The sequence below is a fragment of the Columba livia genome, chromosome 4, assembly GCF_036013475.1.
Source record: "Columba livia isolate bColLiv1 breed racing homer chromosome 4, bColLiv1.pat.W.v2, whole genome shotgun sequence".
Lineage (NCBI taxonomy): Eukaryota > Metazoa > Chordata > Aves > Columbiformes > Columbidae > Columba > Columba livia.
Genome location: NC_088605.1, coordinates 73,550,313 through 73,571,825, shown reverse-complemented (window position 1 = coordinate 73,571,825; position 21,513 = coordinate 73,550,313). Strand labels below are relative to the sequence as shown.

General features: G+C 38.4%; 1 protein-coding gene across 4 annotated transcripts in view; it reads right to left on the bottom strand.

Moving 5' to 3' along the window:
- The window catches only part of SLC39A8 (solute carrier family 39 member 8), a 66,293-nt gene that overhangs the window by 27,447 nt on the left and 17,333 nt on the right, over nt 1-21,513 (bottom strand). For 2 of the 4 annotated variants that reach the window (XR_002409490.2, XR_010472579.1), the window contains exons 6-7: nt 17,916-18,123; nt 17,225-17,409 (exon numbers count right to left, since the gene is read on the bottom strand). Coding sequence is in view for 1 of the 4 variants with exons in the window: in XM_005515263.3 (XP_005515320.3) it covers nt 14,413-14,559; nt 17,225-17,409; nt 17,916-18,123 (540 nt within the window). In the remaining 3 variants the exon portion in view is untranslated. Of the gene's footprint in view, nt 1-13,256; nt 14,560-15,778; nt 15,926-17,224; nt 17,410-17,915; nt 18,124-21,513 lie in introns of those variants that run through there. The other 2 variants (XR_010472578.1, XM_005515263.3) reach the window with 2 other exon arrangements.

Sequence of the window (21,513 nt, the reverse complement as noted above, 5' to 3'; positions counted from 1 at the left end):
CGTTACTTGTCTCCAATACAGGCAGTATTTACAGGAGGGATCACAGAATCATTTCAGTTAGAAGAGACCCTCAGGATCATCGAGTCCAGCCATAACCTATCCAAACTCTAGCACTAAACCATGTCCCTAGGATGCTGTACAAAACCTCAGAGCAGCTTTGAGACCAACACAAATTTAGGTCAAGTGAGCTCTCTCCCCTCAGCCCATATATTTTACATATATTATTAACACTGCATAATCAGTGTTACTTTTCCGTAAAATATCTCACAGGGAAATCCAAAATGAACAGACATTACAGGCATGAACCAGGTATTTCAGTGGCAATTCTCCCATGAAATCATCAGCTCAGTTGCCAGCAGCACTAAAGGCAATGAAAACACCACAGAAATTATAAAAGAAGCAGCTGATCTGTGACACAGACAAGCATTACTCTTTGTTAGTAGCAAAGATGAGAAAATTGCAAAGAAAAAGGAGTTCAAGGCCAGGAAACTAATTTCTCCAGCTGCAGTGTCAGCCAGCAAGCTCAGAAAGGCTTCAACCACAGCTGATAACAGCTTCTTTCCTCTTGCCCTTCCTTGGAAGCCACAACTGAATGGCCAGCTGTGGGAAGAAAAAAGTCCCCTATATTGTACTTTATTTCCTATATTATTGTGCTAGAGAGTGGTTCATGAACAAGGAATTTTTACCTTAATAAAATCAGTCCATGCTTTTCAAGAGAGTACTGAGAATTATATTTCTTAGTCTTCCATCATAAGGAAAATTTGTTTCCTTTATTTCCTCCTTGTTAAAGGGAACACTACCACAGGCCCGGTCTTTCAAAAACACACCTTGATTTTTGAGAAGAATGTGTGGATGATCCTATCCAGGAAGGGCTTTGGGAAACACATCATGATAGGAAGAAATTCCTAAGATGCTCCAGTAGTTTCTCTCAATTAAGTTCAAGTCTTGGACTTCTACAGATTCCATTTTTTGATTGTCCATACCAAACAAGAACTTCAAGAGCTTCAGCTGGCACCAAGAAGTTACAGCACATGGTACTATTGCTTGACACAAATATCTCTATGTTGGATGCAGTATTTTTACCTCCAAGCAAAAAAAAAAAACACACCACGATGCAATTTTAAGAAGAAACAGAGCAGGAAAGGCACTGTTGACTTCATCAGAACTTTTTACACCAACAATGAGATCGAAGAGTTCCCATAGAGTGAACAAAACAGTGAATAGCCAAGAAAAAAAATGATTCAATTTACCAAAGAGGAAAGTCACATTAGCAGCTCAAGGATACCTGAATGTAAAGTTACAGTACATACATTTTTAGTGAGAGACTGTCCATTCCAGTTTTCTCTGCTCCTGTTTATTTCGCAAAGGTTCAGTACAGCTTTGGGAGCTTTTTTAATAGGGAAAAGAAAGGGAGGTTGCAATTTACTTTTTTTCAGACTTAAGAACAAAATTGATGTAATATGGCTGAGCTTGAACACATTCTCAGTGTGTTCTGTAGGAAAGCACAGTTGCACCCAGTTGCTAAGGCAAGACAGGGGCTGTCATTTCTTACCCATAAAACAGCCTAAGCAACTACCAGCAAACTAGCAGTAAAATCTCTCTCTGCTTTAAGCCTTCAGTGTATGCCAAACTGTTTCTCTAAAGTCATTTGCTGCAGACTTTAATTTGAGCTCTCAGCTGAGAGCACTGTGGTCTAATGTTGCCTGCTCTATTGCAGTCCAGGCTGCCTTTTCATGTCCTTTATCACAAATATTCTAGCACACAGATCTTCACTGGGATCTGAGCTTTTTGGTTTATTCCATAGTTCAAATCATGTTCACCCCTTCCTCCTCTATCCACTAAGCAATCACTTCCCTGACACCTGCATTTTCTCTTGCATTTAGTATCTTGGATCAGTATTCAGAAGCTGCTCTGACCTGCAGTCCACACATGCAGGTTCCATTGCCAACGGCCTGGTGAGCCCCGTCATCCCCGTTTACAGACGAACACTGGAGCTCCAGCTTTACTGGAAAGGGCACAACTGAGGTCTGGTCTGTCCTACAAACAGGAGCTGTACAAGGAAGCCAACAGAAATTGCTGTAGAAGATACACCATATATATCCTTACAAGTCCTACAGGAATTACATGAATCCAGCCTCCAACTTAAGTGTTTGTATTTTTGATGAAAGGACATTTTTAACTTGACTGGATTCAACTATGAAATATATGGCCTTGTTAAAAAGGGACATCAGCTCATTTACTCTGATGATATGAACCAAATCATCAGTCTGGACATGGATTTAGATAGAGCAGACATCCTTCCAATTTTGCAATGCCAGTTAGGACTCCTGCATTTGTCTACTTATGTTGAGAGAGTTTCTATGTTCTTTTAGTCTTTGAACTAATCGAGAGCTTAAAAATTCAGCCTAAGCTAAGCATTTTATTTACATGACTAGATAGTTGCCACCTTGTCATCTTGGATCTTAGCATTTGGAACTAGAAAAGACACTTCTAGTTAATTTGCCAGAGAAATTAATGTTAATAGTAGTAGTCAGCCATACAAAATACTGCTCCCATGGGAAGAGCCAGGATTTAGCTGGGACTGCTCACTGGGTTCTGACTTGCAGAACTGCACCACATCTGTGGAGGGGAATTTCCTGTCCGGGGTAGCTAGGGAGAGCTGTAAGAAGTCAGATTTATAACCTTCAACAGACCATTTTTGATACTCATTAGTAGAAATACAGAAGGGCAGGACTATGACAGTACTCAGTATCCTTTATAGGAGCTTCTTACAACCACACACACACTTCTCCAACATATTGCACATTGTTTTGCCATTCTCAAGTCTATTCATGAAGTGCTCAACTTTTCTCTTTTTAATACTAACAAACTTCCCTGCAGCTTGCCTGCTAAGAAGTATTACAGAAGCAAGGCAGTATTTTGCCTCCAAGCTTTGAAACATTTTTGCCTTGATTTTTGCATTGTTTGATAAATAGACAGCAAGCAGCTCTGTTCCCACTGTATGAGCCACAAACTAAGGCCCAGGCCCCAGTGTTGTCAGGCCTGGGGTCAGAAGTGGATCTGAGGCAAGTTGACACTGACATTCTTTTATTTCTGTGGCAAGAACAGTGGAAATTAGATCTCACCCAAGATGGCTGTTCGTTTTCTGAGTGTTTTACAAACATTAAACACTTGCAATTAGCAATGCTCTAAACCGATAGACACGATGGACCATTGTTGCCATTTCAGGGAGGCAGCAGAAACAAACAGAAAAGGGAGATTTAAGTAATCTACACAAAATCACAGCGGCAGCTATACTCAGACCCAACTTGAAAACCTCATTTTGCCTTCGTTTAACAGTCAACAAATATGCTATCATATGGACTCTCCAGTGTGATTTAGCCTTATTACAGACACATGTTGTTGCAGACCCAGGGAACTTGGGCACCTCTGTACTGTGTCCCCCATCCTTCCATTCAGGAATCACCACAAGCCAAGCTGAATACTTCTTTATCTCCAGTGTCAGCAAGTCACAGGGTCTTACTCCTCTTGACCTCTTATTTGCCAGAGGAGAAAACAGAAAGTGTTTGAAACCATTACATTTAAAAGGTACACACAATTTTCTGCATATCGGTCACTAAAACATGCACATACTTGTGAATTTTGCTTATACCACTCCTGGCAGGAAGGAAATTTCCAGCTTACAGACCAAAAACACAAGCAGGGAGATCTCAACCGTACTTGCCGCTTCCATATTAAACACAGTATCTTCCTTACTATTAATTCTCTTTGTTAATTAGTTTTCAGTGATTTGCTGCTCCCCCTCCATCCAACAGTGAGCAGAGAACAAGTGATAAAAGTTGTTTCCTTAACCTCTCTCTCTCCAAGAAGGTACATTCACATCTATTAAAATTAAGCAAATATACTAACATTAAAAATGACCCAAGTACTTAAGCTGGCAGGCACCCTTGAATGCCCACAGCGGCTTAATTCCCCATAGAAAATACTCAGCATCTCAAAGGTTACTGCCCTCATTACAACACCATTAAAAACCTAAATAATAATTTAAAAAAATACCCAACAGTCTGGACACCTGACATAATCATTTAAAGGAGAAAGAATGACATCTTCATACAACTTTGTACATTCAGATGAAAGCAACCAAAAGAACTCATTAACAATCCACAGAAATCACAGTTCACACACTCTTAAAAAGAACAAGCCTCAAGAGCAAAATAAAGATAGGAATTCATAAGCTATAAACAAATTGCTTTTAATTAGCCCAGGCAGAGCAGCACGTCAGCCCCACTATTTAACTGACCCCATTCCTGAGACAGCTCGAGGGGCAAGCACATTGTTCCGCTGAGCAGCTCTCCCTGGTACCCAGCACAGCTGTAGCAAGCAAGACAATAGACTTGGACTCAGGTACCCACCACCATCCTGTATCCAGCTATACATCAACATAAAGCTGAACACACGGATCTGTACAAATACAAGCGACCTGCAGCTACTTCTCCCTCCATCATTTTTATGGTAACCCACAACAATTATATAACTTTGAGCTCTTTTTGCAATAATTCAGAACAACAGTGCAGGTTCAGAAAAGCAGAAAAACATAACACAGCTCCATACCACCCACAGCAGTAGAGGCTCCTCAACTTTCCTAGCTCACCCTCCCAGCAACACCATCCCACTTACCTTCTCCTCAGCTCAAATCTACACGGAAGTCCAAAGCAGTTCAACCTCCTCTCAAGGGTTCCCCAATATGATGCATGCTCCAGTCACTCCCTTTTCAAAGCCAGGCATTTCGTTTCCTCATAAGCCTTCAGGTAGCAAAGTCTCTCTTTGAATCATGTTTAATCCCAACAGAAGTATGAGTGGCAGTAAGATACCAGTGAGGCCCAGGAGAAACCATCTGTTCTGTTATGAACACCCTTAAGAGTGCTTCTTTAATCCATTTATGGCCCATCTTCATCAAGTTTTTAAAGCAGGTTGTTTCATGGCCCTGCAAAAGCCCCACTCAGCCCTGTTAGCCACCTGAACCCAGCTGAGAGAAGTTAATTATTACAGCTAATGGTTCATACACACCACCTGGCCTGGGGCACTGCCTTGGCATCTGCTTGCAGTCCACCCCAATGGGAACCTCTTTTGTCTCTGTCTAGTTCACATTTGCAACAAATACTACAACATATATATATTTAATTACCTCACTGACGTACTCCAACCTGGTAAGTCTCTCATGTGACCCAGCCCATCTTTCCCACACTACAGGAGATCTTTCATGCTACTTTCCATTCTTTATAGCACATGCTCCAAATCCATGCAGGGTTACCAGAAATAACAGAGTATGACAGACTATACTCACCCACCTATTCTACTTGACCTTTTCCAACCTAGATAAAACTTCAGCAGTTTTCCCATTTTTATTCTCCCACGACATCACGCACCTCCATTACCCAACCCTGCCTTCTCAGTATATCTGTCTCCAAGCCCTCCAGCTGACTCTTCCTTAAGAAGTACTTCCATCCTCTCAGCACCACCATTGCCAGCTTCAAACCTCTGCTTCTCTTTATTTAGTTCCTCACCAGTTGTTCCAAGATCCACCCTCTGGTGGCCTCCAGTTTTCAGGGAAGAATTGCAACTCCTCCTTAATTTCCTCCAAAATAGAAACAGCAGGTACTGTGCATTCCAATCCTACACTGACATTTCATCTTCTTCCCGTCCTCGTACCCACTGCTGGGGACTTCACCTTTCAGACTCTGGCCTGAGCCTGTTATTGTCAGGTGCTACATTATGTGAAGACGCCTGTTTACACAGAGATCAGCTGGACTTCAGATGATGAGTCGACCAGACCTCTCTCTCCTTTGCTTTTAGTGAATACTGAACAGTGCCCAGAGGAGCTAGAGCCTTCCATATGCTCCCATCCTTGGCTGAGTTTCTTAAAGAAATCATTATTATTTAAAGTATAAAACTATGACATTTCTTAGCCTCAAAAAGGAAGTCACTGTTCACCATGCAAGGGGAAAGCTCTGTTTGAATAATCTTTCACTTTACAAGCCATAAATCACAATGTGTCCATAACATTAATTACAGCATTTAGTACAGAACTATATTTATGTAAATAAAACTAATTATAATAATTATTGCTACTGTGGTGCAATTATATTACTAATTGTGCCCTCTCAAATCATGATCGTCCTGACTTGTATTTCTGGTATCAGCTACATCTTTATATACTTCCCCCCGCCCATCCCTCAGAGGCAAAAAGAATAAGCAAGTTCCTCCCTCACACACAGCATCTCATCACCTACCAGCAACTTGACCAAACTATCCTGTTCTGACCTGCTAGTACCGATTTACTGATCTTGTTAGGTTTAGTTGTTCAGCAGAAAAACAGAGTAGATACAGCTGGTGGAAAAGTAGAATTTGTGGCTCATGGAGTATCTTCTATTATGTAGTTATATACAAAATTTTCTGCCAATACCAGTATTTTCAAGTTTCTCATAAAATGCAAACTGGGATGTGGTTTCACTTTCAAGACCCAACAGGATAATGTCTCAGAAACAGAGCATATTCCCTGAATCCTCCAGGCTGGGAACTTTGCAGGTATTTCCCATCCACACAGGTCAGGTAATTACTAGTCAAACATGATTACAGCTCCAATTATTGCTCTATAGTTCTGTTGGTACCTACGTTTGGGTGTAAATCACAAGGCAACTGTGCTCTGGAGAGTAAACCACAGCCCCAGGTACACCAGTTGCCTAAAGCAAACAGTTACAGATCCACCCTTGCTGGCAAGCCACTTTCCTTCCAGTGGAAATCAGAGTAGACATGGAGGAAGGAGGCTACTTACCCATGTCTTGTCCCAATACAGCCTCAAGATGTATCTGGACACCCATCCAGTTATCAGCTAAGAAGTACTCTTAAGTTGCAGTGGTGAGATCTGCCTTATAAATAGATTGACACCTCTCTGTTGTGCTCTACTCTATGAGCCTTCTCCTCAGCCTGGCTAAGTAAACTAGGAAATAGGACTTTAGCTAAGAAGTGAGGCTGCATGCCAGAAAGTGCAAGAACTGATGAATTACAAGACATTGCAGAGAGTATGTTGAACCAGTATAACATTATGGTGCTGGAAGTACCAAAGGTCAATTTTTCAGGTAAGATGCAAAACGCAGGTTCTGCTTGCTGTGACCACTGTTGGCCTTTCAAAAGTTAGGAGCTTTACTCTCAGTGAACAAGCAGAAGTTCCTCACGTCATCCTTTTTCAGAGTTTTGTAGAACTGTTTCATACTATACTGGAGCTACATTCTACACATTCTACTCTGAAAAGAAAAAAAAAGAGATGAGTATGCTAAACTGAACTAAAGAGTGAGGATATTGCTCTATAGGCAGCTTTTAGCCCAAATGTGTTAGAATACAGTTATGACAGACCAAGTTTGTAGCACAGTAAGCTCCAGTACTATATACATTTAAGACAGAAAATCCTGTGCCTGATACTTAGCATGCAAATATATACTGCTCTCACTTCTTGGAGATATAGTATCACTACATCACAAGGAGATACTATCATTTCATGACAGTACACCTTTCTTATTAGGGCTGACTTTCTTATACGGCTGTCCTTCTTCCTGCATACATTATTTATGAAGACATACTCCTCTGTTTATCTGAGACGGTATAGATCTCTACCAACACAGCTCTTCATTGTGCAGCACAGACATACCCATTCAACATGTCAAGCAAGAAGTTACATGCAGGGCAAGTCCAACAGTGCCCCATTGGTTTCTCAATTCACTAAACTATCTTGCAGAAGACAACTTCAAAGACATACATTTTCAAGTATAAAATATAGTAAGAATGGTCACATTTAGAAATCAGCTGTATGTCTCTACACCCAAAACTCTCCCTGAAGAAGAAATTTGTTACAAGCATGTCAGTGAACAAGGCCCTTTGTTGATATCAATGAAAGTCATTCATTTGATCTGCTAAGTGACTTTTCATTATGGTAAGACAAGCAATGCTAGATTTAGCTATGACTGGAAGAGCAATCAAAATGCAAAAAGGAGAAGTAATTTTTATGGACTGACTTTTAAAAAACAAAAAAGGGTCAGGGACCATTATATGCCTCTTCTAATTATTTACCAATTTAGCAGAATCTGTAGCTTTGATTTCACTAATATACCAATGAGGTGAAAAATTACAAAGTCTCTACTGAATGGAGGACAACTTCTCTGTCGGCACAGAGAACCATGCTTTGTAATAGAAGAACATTAATCATGATAGAATCAGGTATTTTTTCACTTCTATCTGCTGTTTGTAAAAGGAAATTTCAAACAAATCACAGCATAACGTACTTCTAATGAACAGTTACCCGCTGCAAATCACTACCAACATTTTTATAACCAAAAGGGGATCTCTATTATCTTACTAATAGCTTATTAAAATGGTCAAGAGTTTCCTGCAGGCTATAAGCATATAGACAATTAGAGAGGAAGAGAGACACTAAAAGTTCGGTGATAAACTTTACAAGATGTAATTAATTTCAGTATGTGAAAACCTGAGAAATTATTTCACAACCTTCTCAGCATTACACACAAGTATGACTCTCTTAAAGATAAAAGAAACATTCTAAAGAGATTTTTCATTACAATTAAGTCAGCTTAGTGCAATTCATTGCAACAACAAAAAAATATACACATCAGAAATGTAGCAATAATTTTTTTTGTCTTATAAAAACAATTTGGAGATTATTTACTTTTCTCTAGACATAATTTTGTTGTTGAATTTACTGTGAGACAAAACCTCCATTAGCTTTCACCCACAAATTGGAAAAGTGGGTTTTAGTGCAGATTTTTTATCCTTCAGGCCAATGACATCAAAGCCATTTGGAATTCTCTAACTAAATATGCTTGACTCATATAATCTCGTTTCATGTTTCTTATAATTAGGCTGGTTTTCTCACTCTTTAGCAGTAAGGGAATGCCACTGTGCATGCTTCTTCTCAAGAACCAGCCTATCCAGAGGTGACTCCTGCTGTCTCCAATTGACTAAGGCAAGCTGCTGGAAATAAATAAATGTTCTTCTTGTCTTTGTTTGACTATAACACCACTGTTCTACACAATAAAATCACTGGTATAATAAATGCTTTTATCAAACAGGATTACTAGTTATGTTTTGGTTTTTTTTAATTAACTTAACCATTGCCAAGGCCAACACCACAGAACACCATGTGGTCGAAGGTCCAATTATATTTTCTTAGCAAACCAAATCATGATGGGCTCCTCCTCAGCATTTGCTAAGATGGTAAAAGAGTCAATCAGGATGGGATATATGTAGTTGACATCAGGAGATATTGGTCGTGAACTACGAGGTAAAACAGAGGCAGCAGAATTGAGCTGATCAGATTTTGGAGTTTCTGAGTAGTATGTTTTTGATCTCAAGCAAGAGCCATTCATAAATGTTATATTTTCCCCATGTATGCAAGGTCTGGATTTTATTGCTGGAAAACAGCATCCTTTTCTTCTTTAAACTAAACCACATTTATGCATGTATCCCAGTGTCATTAATAACTGTACATACACAAATGCTACAGTAAACAACAGACAGATTGTAACCAATGTTTTTTAAAAGATGGCAATAAAGAATCAGGGAGAGTTTCTGATTATATTACCTTTTGCAATGTCATCAATCTTCTCAAATGGTCTAAAGGATAGCTAACAAATATAGTCAAAAGGCTCATATTCTACTCCTAACTCTATGTCTTGCCTTCTTCTGGATAGCTATTTCATGTTGTTGAGTTATTTTCCTTATCTGTAAGCTATTCTGTTTACAGAGACTCCCTTTTATGGGACAATCTGGCATCTAGATCTGAAATGAGTACATGAGAACTAAAACCCCTCTCAAAATATGCTGACCCACCAGTCTCCTTAATTTTCCAGAGAAAAGGGAACGAGTAGGTGAAATATTGAGCACCGTGGCGCCCACCACGTTACTATTACAGATGCTATTACTCACCTGCATCAAGGATTCTCCCAAAGTTTTTTGTCACATGCAAACAAGACTGCAAATGACACGGTTACAAGACAGAACAGCTTTATGAGTGTGGCACAGACATCCAGGTCCCTCTTTGGATACTGCAGTTGCCTATATTCTGCTTTTTTATTCAATCTTATCGCTTGAAGAATGCAGCAATTCTTGTTTGTTCTTAGACTCAGGACTGCTATTTCTCTAAAGGAAATCAAGTTTGGTTCTTATGAATCTTCCACATAATGCTTTCACTCAGAGCAGCAGGTAATAGTTACATTATGGAGAATTACATTATCTCCTAAATTCACATGCTACCTATAAATTCAAACTATGTCTTCCTGTAGTTGACCTCCTATGCCATTCAATGTCTCTTATTTTTACCCCAAACCTTAAATGCTGTAGTACTTCAGTTTAAAATGGAAGAAGATGTATAAATTGTGGAGAGATTTTAAAAGTAGAATAAAGCGTTGTGATCATAAGACAACTACAAAACATGTAAATACATTATCTTCTTCAAAAGTACTGTAGTAAGTTAAAAAATAGAAAGAAAAGCAAACACACAAAGCAAAAATCCACCGCCGATATATCAGCTAAAAAAAAGGAAATGTATTGGGGATTAAGCCTTAAAAATACAATGTAATCTTATATTTGACAGGTGCATTATATCTACTGCTAGCAGACTTAGGGCTGTCTGTTTTTCATATTAGCACCTTTGTCAGCTTGTCACACCTGTACATTTTGAATTGAACTGCAAGACAGGGAGAGGAGTTTCTACTCAGTTCTTAGAGAGAGAGAACTTGTGCATCAAATATTTTAAGAGCTGATAAAGGAGCTGCAGCATTCCTAGAAACTTTGGGATATTATAGCAAAATAAAAGTCGAGAGCTACAATATGCATATGGTGCATATGCCCACATGAAAAGTTTTGCTGGCACCTACCAATCTATACAGAATAATCAACTGCAGAAGGATAATCCAAGTTGGTGCTCTTTTCCATATGTAGTTCCGAAATAAAACACGCATTTCTAGAGAAATTTTTTCTTTATCTTCTTTTCCTTTACTCAAACTTTCATTGAGGAATGCTGAACAATTTTGATCCTTTTGGAAATGGGCTCACAGCACCTGTGCTTTCTTGCACCCATCACACAGGCTGGAAGCTCAAACACCTGAAACTGTTGGAACATACTCAAGGGATCAACTCCAGCTGACCAGCTCCCATAGTTATAGAGAGGAGACGGTACAGTACAGGACAAAACAACGTGCAGATACATAAATCTGTTCAGCTACGTACAAGTAAAACCAGCGGTTTCTTTAAAAAAAAAGATTGCAGTCCAGAAATTAGCACGCACAAGTGATTCTCTACGTGCATCACATAGATGTTTCCACTGCTATGCTTAGCGTAACTGAATGTAATTCATGAATGTTAAAAATCATATTTAAACCATGTAGATCATTTAAACCATGTAAACTCTTTTAACTAAAGCAATGCAAAGCTTCAGGCAAGCTGTAAAACTTGATGGAGCAGCAGGGCCAATACTTCAACATATAGATGACCACAATGGGAATGGGGCTGATATTTAATTTAGCCGGTTATAGCTGAGACCAGATTTTTAGTCTGATGCTTTTCATTCTTATTCAGTAAAGAACTCATCAAAATGTCAAAAGTAATAACCATAAACTTTAAGTGCCAATTTAATTCTTCAATTCTTTTTTCCTGAAATCACAGAGAGAAATTACGTATCACATTTTTGACAGGTTTTCCCCATAGACCATTTCACTTTTCTACGTATCCCTTCTTCAAGGGATCAGAAGAACTCTAGAATTTATCCTTTGTCCATGTTGTTGTTCTTTATATGTTTTTGGCTCCAAAATCAATTGTTCTTCCCTCTTTATTGTCTTTTATATGTGGGGGGGTTTTGTGGGGGTGGTTTTTTCCCCCACCTCTCTTGAAATGTAGTGAAGTGTGTCTTGGGTTCTGAACCATATAATGAAAAGAGGAAACTTTATGACGGTGTACTATCTATGACAGCATTGCCAACACAGAATATCTTCCCAATGTATGTTGGGTAATGTCTAACATTAGGTAATTTGCCCTAGGGAAATAACAGACGCAAAAGTATATAAGAGCCCTCTGAAATTACATTGTATACAGATTTTGCACAATTGTTGAAAAGAAGGCTGAAGAAATGACAGAATGTAAGATTAAGAGTGTTACAGGTGACATTAACATGAAAAAGAAAGTGAAAATCTTCCCCTCATCTAATTTCCAAACTTACTGCAGTCTTATTTGTCACAAAACAACAATTTTTTGCATGTTTGCCTACGCTTCTTCCTCCCTGGATGTATCAGCAAAATCCAGGAAATCACTGGCAGGCCTAGAATTGGAATAGATTTATTCCAGATGTCCAGATGTACTGGACAAACATACTAGCAAAGATTATACCAACAAACCAGCTCAAAGAGAAATCAAAAAGCTTTCTTACCTACTGAATATTCCACCCGTAGAAAAGGCAATTTAGCTTGTGACTGAAGTACTACCTTGAAAATCAGACTTTGTTCCATCCCTACTCTGCTCTGTGATCTAAAAGTAGGTTATTTCCATGATCCATTTGTTTCACTTTTTCCTCCTTGGGAAGATAAAAATCAAGTCTCCCTTACCAATGTTTAGATTTAAAGGTGAAAAGTATTATGCAGGCAAATTATTATCTCATGAACTAGGAATGGTCAAATGATTTTTAAAAGTCAATGAATATTCATAGTTTCTATGATACATCCTTGTCATACAAAAAAGTAGCATTTAAAAACAGCTTATATCAAAGGAATCAACAGAAGAATTAAAGAACATGGAGTGAGTGAATTCATTTTCACAGAAACTCAGAGAGCATAAAGTGACTAATAAATGTGTTTTCCATACAGCAAATACCGTAGACTACTAGAATTACATTTTAACATTTATAACATAAAGTAAGTGTCATTTAAAACTCCTGTGCAGTCTGCCTGAAACTTTCTATCAACCAGACACCTAGAGAAGCTATTTTTTCTAATGTAATTACAGATGAGATTCAAATAAAGTATTAAAATAAAGCCTTTACCTGACAGAAGAAATATTTTAATAGTGAATTAAAAATATTTGTCCCTTCCTATTTTCAGGAAATATGTCAAGAAACAGTATTTTCTTTCATGGTGTAAAACTTGCCTAAAAAGCAATGAAAAAAGTAAGTTACTTGAGAATAATAACACTGCCTTCAAAGATTAGTGGTGGCTGAAATGGAATATATTTTTTTATTGATTTCCTTGCACACATCTTACAACACCAGAGTAGCTGAACTGTTTATTTCAGAAGAACTCATATATCTAAGCATGACTGTAGAAAGTTCACATGCAACAGATAGTGACAAGGGTTTGTTTATTTTAGCATCACTTACTTTCACCCCATGGCACACAAGAAAACAATGCAAATTACAAAAAAGCTTCCTGGAATGTTGATTTTAGTAAGTTTTTTCTAAATTCCACTTTGTAAAACTAACAGTAAATCTTTCAAAATTTTAACCTAAAATACTGATTTTTAAAAGGGATACTTGTGGAACTTAAATATAAAACATTATTATTTTCTTAAAATACAAAATGCTTGAACATGTTAATAATACTCAATGTTTCTAAAATATTATGGAGTTGATAAATTGCCATAAATTTAACACAGGTTCCCTCTAATTCAAAAAAGTGGTTCTCGAAATAAATCAACAATTCCCTAGTGCACTTATAAGGAGAAAAGATCAAAAGCAGTAACTGGTATCTTTCCTTCCAGTGTTAATTAGTAATTAAAAATCTTAGCATCATTAATACCTACTCTGAACTAGCTTGGGTTTTGTTGTTGGTTTGGGAGTGGGGAGACAGGGGGGAGTGAGCGGGTTGGAGGAGGAAGCGGATGCTACACACACAAATCCTGCAATAAATGGCATGAAAATGAACCAGCTTTGAAACCGCTTGCCTTCAGCAGTTACAAAAGGATAGGAGACTCCATTATTTTCTCTTAAATAAGCACCTTCCTTCGAGACCTCAGCCTTCATTTGGTCTTGAGTTGCACGTAGCTGCTTGTATTGCATAACTCTACTGGCCAAGTAACATCCTTTATGACAGTTCAGATATGTCTGATAATTTTAAGGAGAAATAAAAAAAATATTAGAATTGGTTCTTTGGCATAGTACAGAAGTTGACAGCTCCTGCTATTTGGATTGACGGCAAGTCCTAAAGAAGAATTTCCTGTCTTTGGAGCAAGGGTGACAGGATGGGACCTGTCACCGTTTCAAAGCCAAGTATATTAAATGAATGTCCCTTTATGGATTTCAAGTGTCTTCCATTTGTAATTTACTTCATGTCTTCAGTACCGATTCCATTTTCACTTCCATTATCACAGCTGAATATTTCCTGCATACAAGGTAATCATCAGTATCGCAGTAAACCCTGTTAGTAAACCAGCATTCTGGATAAGGAAGAATGTGAGATCCATCTTTCTTCCTGTCACTTTCTCTCGCAGCATATCATTCATCTCTGGGAACTGAAAAAAGGAATATTTTTAGGTAAGTATTGCCATCTCGTGGTAGCGTGCATAATTGAAGGCATTAAGAACTGAACCACATTGCTACTTTGGACTGAATATTAGAATTAAAAGAGGGTGAAGGCAATCCCAGGAACAAGTCACCCTAGTTAACCTGAAAAACCACTTCACCACGGACTGTAAAATGAAATGGTGCTTTTGTTCCTCTCTGCTCTGACTTCACCCAGTTTTCTCTCATGCAATTTCCTCTTTCTGATTCCAGCAGTCTCCTAGGGTCCAACTGTTGGTCCATATGTTGCTAGGAGCAGCCACCCGTATCTTGCTAAATGTTGTTTCTTCCTTCACTAGCATAGATAGAGAAATCCTTGTTCAGGTAATGCAGGATTAGGATTCTTCTGCTTTATAAGCAAATTAGGTGAAGCTGAAAACATAGACAACCCCTCAGAAATAAGTGTCACAAATAGAAGGTCTGGTGGGCTGATGAGGTAGTGGCAAAGCAAGGAAGAAAGAAGAAGAACGTTGTGAAACTGGTGGTAACACATGCAATGTATTACATTACAGTGCAATGAAGGGAATCTTCATTCCATAACTCGCATCTTAATGGCAACATATTATAATAGCAAAGGATGACTGATCTGCTGTTAACTGCAGAAACAAAGACACCTCCTCCTGGAGGTGATGGAGGTGACGGCAGATGAGCACTGGTGATAGAGTCCTCCATATGGGGTGATTCCAGGGTGTGTGTTTGCTGCAGATAAAGTCAGCTGCAGTTGATTTTGATGGACATGGTCAAATAACCTTTTAAACTCCTCTCCTGTTGCACTGAGAGTAGTACAGCCAGAATGCAGTGAACTGTAAATGTCAGTGTTAGTTTAGTGAGTCAGAAGCTGTATCTTTGATCTCACAAGGCTAAAACAACCATTGAAGGTAATGCAATTCTTGAAGAACAGACTAAGATTAGAGGGAAGTGGCCAGACCTTCCCAGAAATCACTCCAGAGCTTGGTAATCCTCTTGCACAAGAGGCAAAACCAAACCGGATCAGCTTCATGCCATACAGCAAGGCTCACTTGTGCACACACCTCAGTGTACACATTCTCACATGCCCACAGCCTCACCTCACAGGGATCTTACTGGCAGAGGTTGGACTATGCCAATATTGGAGGAAAAAAGAACAGCAAAAAGGAAAGAAAGAAGGAATCACATTCTAGTTAATCCTACCTGCTTCTGGACAAGGAAACCAGAAGTGTGTGAAAACCGTAACAGAAAGTGGAAAGCCAGATCTCTGTACAGAGCACTCGAATACCCTATTTCAGACTTTTCAGGGGGAAGAAAAATTCAGATAGGTAACGGATACAATCCAAAAACCTATAAAAAGAGAGAGATGAAGGGGAGGTGATCGGGGGGAAGACAGAAACAGAGACAGAGAAATAGAGAGAACAGAACAACAGATACAAAGAAAAGAATGTTACCTAATTCGATGGATTTAATAACAAGTTTAAGATGAGCCACTCTAAATTTATGCCATGAGTTTTTACACATGATAATTGAGTACACTACTATTCATTATATGACTGAAAATAAACAAAAAGCATGAGCAATTAAGGTACTGCAAAATTGTAAAATAAACTATTTATATTATTAATTTAACTCTAACATTATTACCTTTTCAATCCTATGTTATTACCTAACGTATAACAGTATTTAATGACACAGTCACTGTAACTATGTGACAGTTCTTAAACATATCTAGGAACAAAGCGGGGTCTCAAATCTTTTCAAATTCAGGCCACCTTCTCCCAGTTCTACATTAAAATGGATTTATCATGTGGCAGGTGCAAACATCTTTGCAGATACATCTGTTCTTACAGCACTGAATTACACATAATAAAATTCAAAATCCTTGAAAGATCTCTTTAACTTAGAGACACAACATCATCATAAGAGTAACTTATGCAATATTGATGACTGCGTGTGAAGCCAGACTTCACTTCCCAACGTTTGAATCTTATCTGGATCTTAGCATAATTTCTTTAGCTTCTATCTTCTAGCACTTTTAAAAAAATATACGTGATAGACTGTTTTTAATTGATTTCAGCTAATTTTTTGGTCTAAACAAGGAAACTGGGGCTGGCACTGTTTAATTTAAACCAGAACAGAATTTAAATCAGGCTTTTCACCTAAACAACCCCCAAATTGTCACTGAGATTACAAAACACCTTTCATTCAACTCAAAACAAAATATTTAGTTTCGTTTTGTTTACCTCCTTATTTTTCTTTTCTTTTGAAATATAGTTTAGAGACAAATTAATCTTTTAAAAATAATGTGAAACACTTTGCCCCTTTAAAATGCTGAAACAAAATATTTATACTCTTCGATGAAACCAGCCCAAATTAATGAAAAGCTTGTCTCTCTCTCTAAAACTTCTTTTCAGCAATAATCTGATCAGCCCTATTTGTGAAGCAAAATGCTTTCACGATTCATGAATAAGCGTAACTATTTCCGCATCTCCATTAATGCTATAATTGGTGATTTAACATCTAGTAAAAACAAGTAGATGACACTGGCATGAGAGGTACAAAATACGACATTCTACTGGAAAGACTTAGTGCAATCTTTGTTTTCTTGCAGAATAATAAATAAATGAAAATGACGTTATATCTCACCATATCTGCCAGAGAGATGTACAGGAACATTCCACCAGCGACGGCAAAGATGATGTTCGGAGCAAAGTTGTTTCCTACTAATATACCAAAAGCCAGGCCAATGTAACAGGAACATGCAGACAGAAAGTTGAAAAACAGAGCCTGCCGAGTACTCATTCCTGCATTAAGTAAGATGACAAAATCCCCTAAAAGAAAGGAGAAAAAACAAAACTTCAGAAAATGATACTGTGATTATTTTCTGATTTCAACAGAAATCTGAAGAAAATACATGATTTGTATACCAATTATAACCCACTACTGTTTTTCCTCATTCAAGTATGTGATGAGCATTTCCCTTCAACACAAAGGCAACTGAATTATTCTGAAGCAAATAGGTGATGCGCAATTGAGCTAACAGCATAGGAACACAGAACTATTAATAGCTAAAATTATTTTTAAAAAACAATTAAAACAACAGCATAGATGAACAGGGTAGTTAATACCTCTCTAATATACTTCCCCAGCTTCCATCCACCTGCACTTGGGAATTTCCTATGCTAGATGCGTGTTTTGGTGCTTTGGAAGTTTTTGTTGAAAATATTTTCCATTAATTTGCCTAAACTTTCTTCCAAGCTCTGCCAACCTCCAGCTACCACAACCTTCTACAACAGTGATTTCCACAGTAAACAACACGTTGAATGGCGTTCTTTACCTAGTTCATGAGGAAACTCTTCACACAAGATGGCTATGGAGGTACTAAGCCCTTGAAACAGAGATAAAGTGAAAGAAGCGCCGATAGCCAAACCATCAATGAAATTATGTACAGCATCACTCAGTGTCACCATCCAAGCAATGGTCCCAATCTTTGACAGAGGACGACCCTTAAGACACTTGCATAAGCTGCCTTGGGTGACTTCCTCCTGGAAAAAATAACACGATAAAGCAATTACATAAAACACTGAATAAATGAATCACACTTCTGTCTTTAAAGGAATGCCAAATATAAAATAAAGCACTTACTGCATATGTAGACCAAAATGCTTGGTCCAAGAAGCAAAAGGCACAGGTAGCAGTAGCAAATGTTTTCTGTTTCAATAAGTTAACACCCCAGGCTCAATCACCCTTCTGGCTACAAGGCTTTAACTGAATGCCCTTCAGCTGAGAGAAAGTAGTTCAGACCATAGTGGTGTGAATGCCTCTCCAGAGCCTCTGCCAGATCTAGAGCGCCAAGGCTCCTCACAGCCTCCTCAGCCACTTCCATTAAGCATGTACAGTAAGAATTCAGGTCACAGTGACCGACGGCATCTGTATTTCCTATCTAAAACACATCTGCACCAATTACATACTGCAGTACATTTTGCTCTCAGAGACACGCAGCCGCTACAGTAATGTGAATATAGGCACATATCTGGATACCTATAAACTTTATTTCTGATTTTGGGCAATGACAGTTAAGTCCAGCCATTCAAATCAATTTCTACAAATTGCATGTTTAATAAAAACAGTAGTGGGCAATTCCAACTGTGAGAGTTGAAGACTCAAAGGATGAAAACAGGCTCATGCAAAACTGCATTGCACATACACACCAGGGATCTCAATAATTCCTCCCAGAAGTGGAAGTAATTTATACACATGGTGCCAATGAAATAATGAAAACCTTGAAGCAGATAAAAGGAACTGCCATTTTAGCTGGGAGCACAAACTAATCTCCCCTAAAAAAATTATTAATGATCCATTCTGATAAATTTCTGTACACATACTGCAAATTGCTTTAGTTTTGCCATATAAAATGCAAACACTACCAGACAACTAAATTTTTAATTTAATGGAAATATCACAATTAATAAATTCTTACATAATCTTTAATGACAGCGCAGTAAGGCCTGTCTCATTATTTGCTCACTAGACTCTTATCTGACATACTACACCCTTGTACGTAGGAGCTGCCTTGGGACAGGACACAAATTTCAGGTCAGGGATTTCAGCGTCGGATGACTAATGCACTACTTGGAACTCCTGGCTAATAAAGCCTTGGTTGATTATTGCCACAACTGCCATAAAGCATGCTTGCAGCTCCTGTTCAGTGCTTAGGAAATCCTGAAATTATACTTTTGATTTGAAAATAAGCAATGCTATCCAAAAACTGGGAATTTCCCTGCTGACTCAAGCACTTGTACAACATGCTTGCGTTCACTTTTTGGAGCTTTTCCTCTCAACATACAAGCAATAGCAATCATATTTTTGAGATTGCTATTGCTACTTGTACCTGTACTAATTCTGTTTGACATAGGACCACTTAGGAGTAATGGACCTCTTTCTTAATCCACAAAGGCAAACTTCACTTTAAGAAAGAAATATTACAAAGCAAACCACATAAAATACATATATTAGGTAACTGGAAGTAAAAAGAAACATTAGTATGAGAAAATCCAAGTACAATAAGTGAAGCTCTTCCACCTATTCATCTGGCTCCATGAGCTGAAGTTCTGTTCCCCTATGTTTTTTTCCGTTCCCTGGTGACCATCCTTCAAGCTGCCCAAGAAATTATGGAGGCATTGCTTTGTGGAATGTCTTGATTTCTGTCAAAAGTGTCTTGGGCATGTTTCTAGCTTCACTGATGAAAGGGAGCTTGAGACAATGCACAGATTTTCATCTTGAATAATTCATGTATTTTTCTACTAAAAAAGAACATTGCTCTTTTTGGAAACAACACACACAAAAACCCCAACAACAACGCCAAGTACTTTCTGACACAGCAACATTAATCTCAGCAGACTGTATTTTGGAAAGTTATATTAGCAACTTCTATTACACAGGGGAAAGGTGATGGTGAGTTTTGTTCTGTAAAAACTTTCTATTACCAAAAAATTCTCACTGTGCTAGTTTGACTGAAGTTAATTTTCTTCATGCAGTTAGAAACCTTTCTTTTTTTGCAGCTAGTCATTATTTGGACTCAGTTTGAGAACAAGAAGATGACACCCTGGGACAGGGTTAATGTTCTTAATTGCCTTGGTCCGAGAGCCAAGGACACTCTGAGCTCTTCCCACAGGTGTGAGGCATCGAGGAAGGGGCGCACGAATGGGGCAGAGCTTGACTGACATCCAGACTGATCAATATGAGTATTCCATCCCATTAGTGTCATGCTTCATATTAAAGGAGAATCTAGTTCTTCTGGTGCCTCTCTCTCACCTTCTTCACTCTCTTTGTTGGAGCCAGACCAGTTCACAGGAGTTCTGTTCAGGATTTTGACTAGTTTGGCCTTTGACCATCCTGCGCTTTTGCAGAGGCCTCTGGGCCTTTGTGCCTTTTTTCCCCTCTCTTTTTTTCTCTCTCTGGGATCAGCTGTTGGGACCAGGTGCTGTTTCCTGGGACTGGCTGCTTGGTGTGGATGGAGTTCATGAGGAATTGCACTGAGTAACTTTTACTTTATATGCCATTTCTATTTTATATATATATTTACTAGTAGCGTATTGGCATTTTGTTATTTTATTAAACTGTGGTTATCTCAATCTAAGTTTCTCCCTTCCCTTTCGATTCTCTCCCCTATTTGTGGGGTGGGGAGTGAGCGAACAGCTATCATGGTTGTATTGCTAGCTGGGGTTAAACCACAACACTCACATCAAATTCCAAGCATCTCTGTAAAATAAATAGTTTTATGAGAAGAGTTTATTAGGATGAAAATTCCTAAAAGAGCAATGAAAAGAGTGAGCAAATAATACAAATGTACAAAAATGTCACTTGTACATGCTCGTTTATGTTTGGTCCCATCAAAGCACATTTTTATGTGGGAACCATGTATGTGCCCACAGTTTCCTGGGGGCTGTAGGGGCATAACCAGCTTAGCCATAGAACTAAGTAAAGGACCCATTTCTCGGTACCAGCAGCACAGTTCGTAATTCCAATGCAGTCCAAAGCACTGCAGACATACGACAGACAAAAACCTGATCTCACAGGCATTTTTGTTGAAATAAATAATTTACAAACATACATGCTGAATTTTCTATGCCTGTATGAAGAAAATGAACATGGAGTAAGAAGATACTATTAAGATTAGCAGCTGAACTCATCAAGAACAGAACTGACTAGAGAATCACTGAGGTTTGAGCTGGTTAATCTTTAAGTCATTGCAATTAATTTAGGAAAACAGTACTGGTTTACTTCTAGAAATTAGTTTCTTGATCTAATCTTTCAAAATGCAGAAACAATCACAGTTTGAAAACTAGGAATCAGTTTCTGAGAGGCTTCTGTAGTATATAGATGGCTATCTGCTGTTTACTGTGTAGTTTTGAAGTACAATAATCATTGCCTGC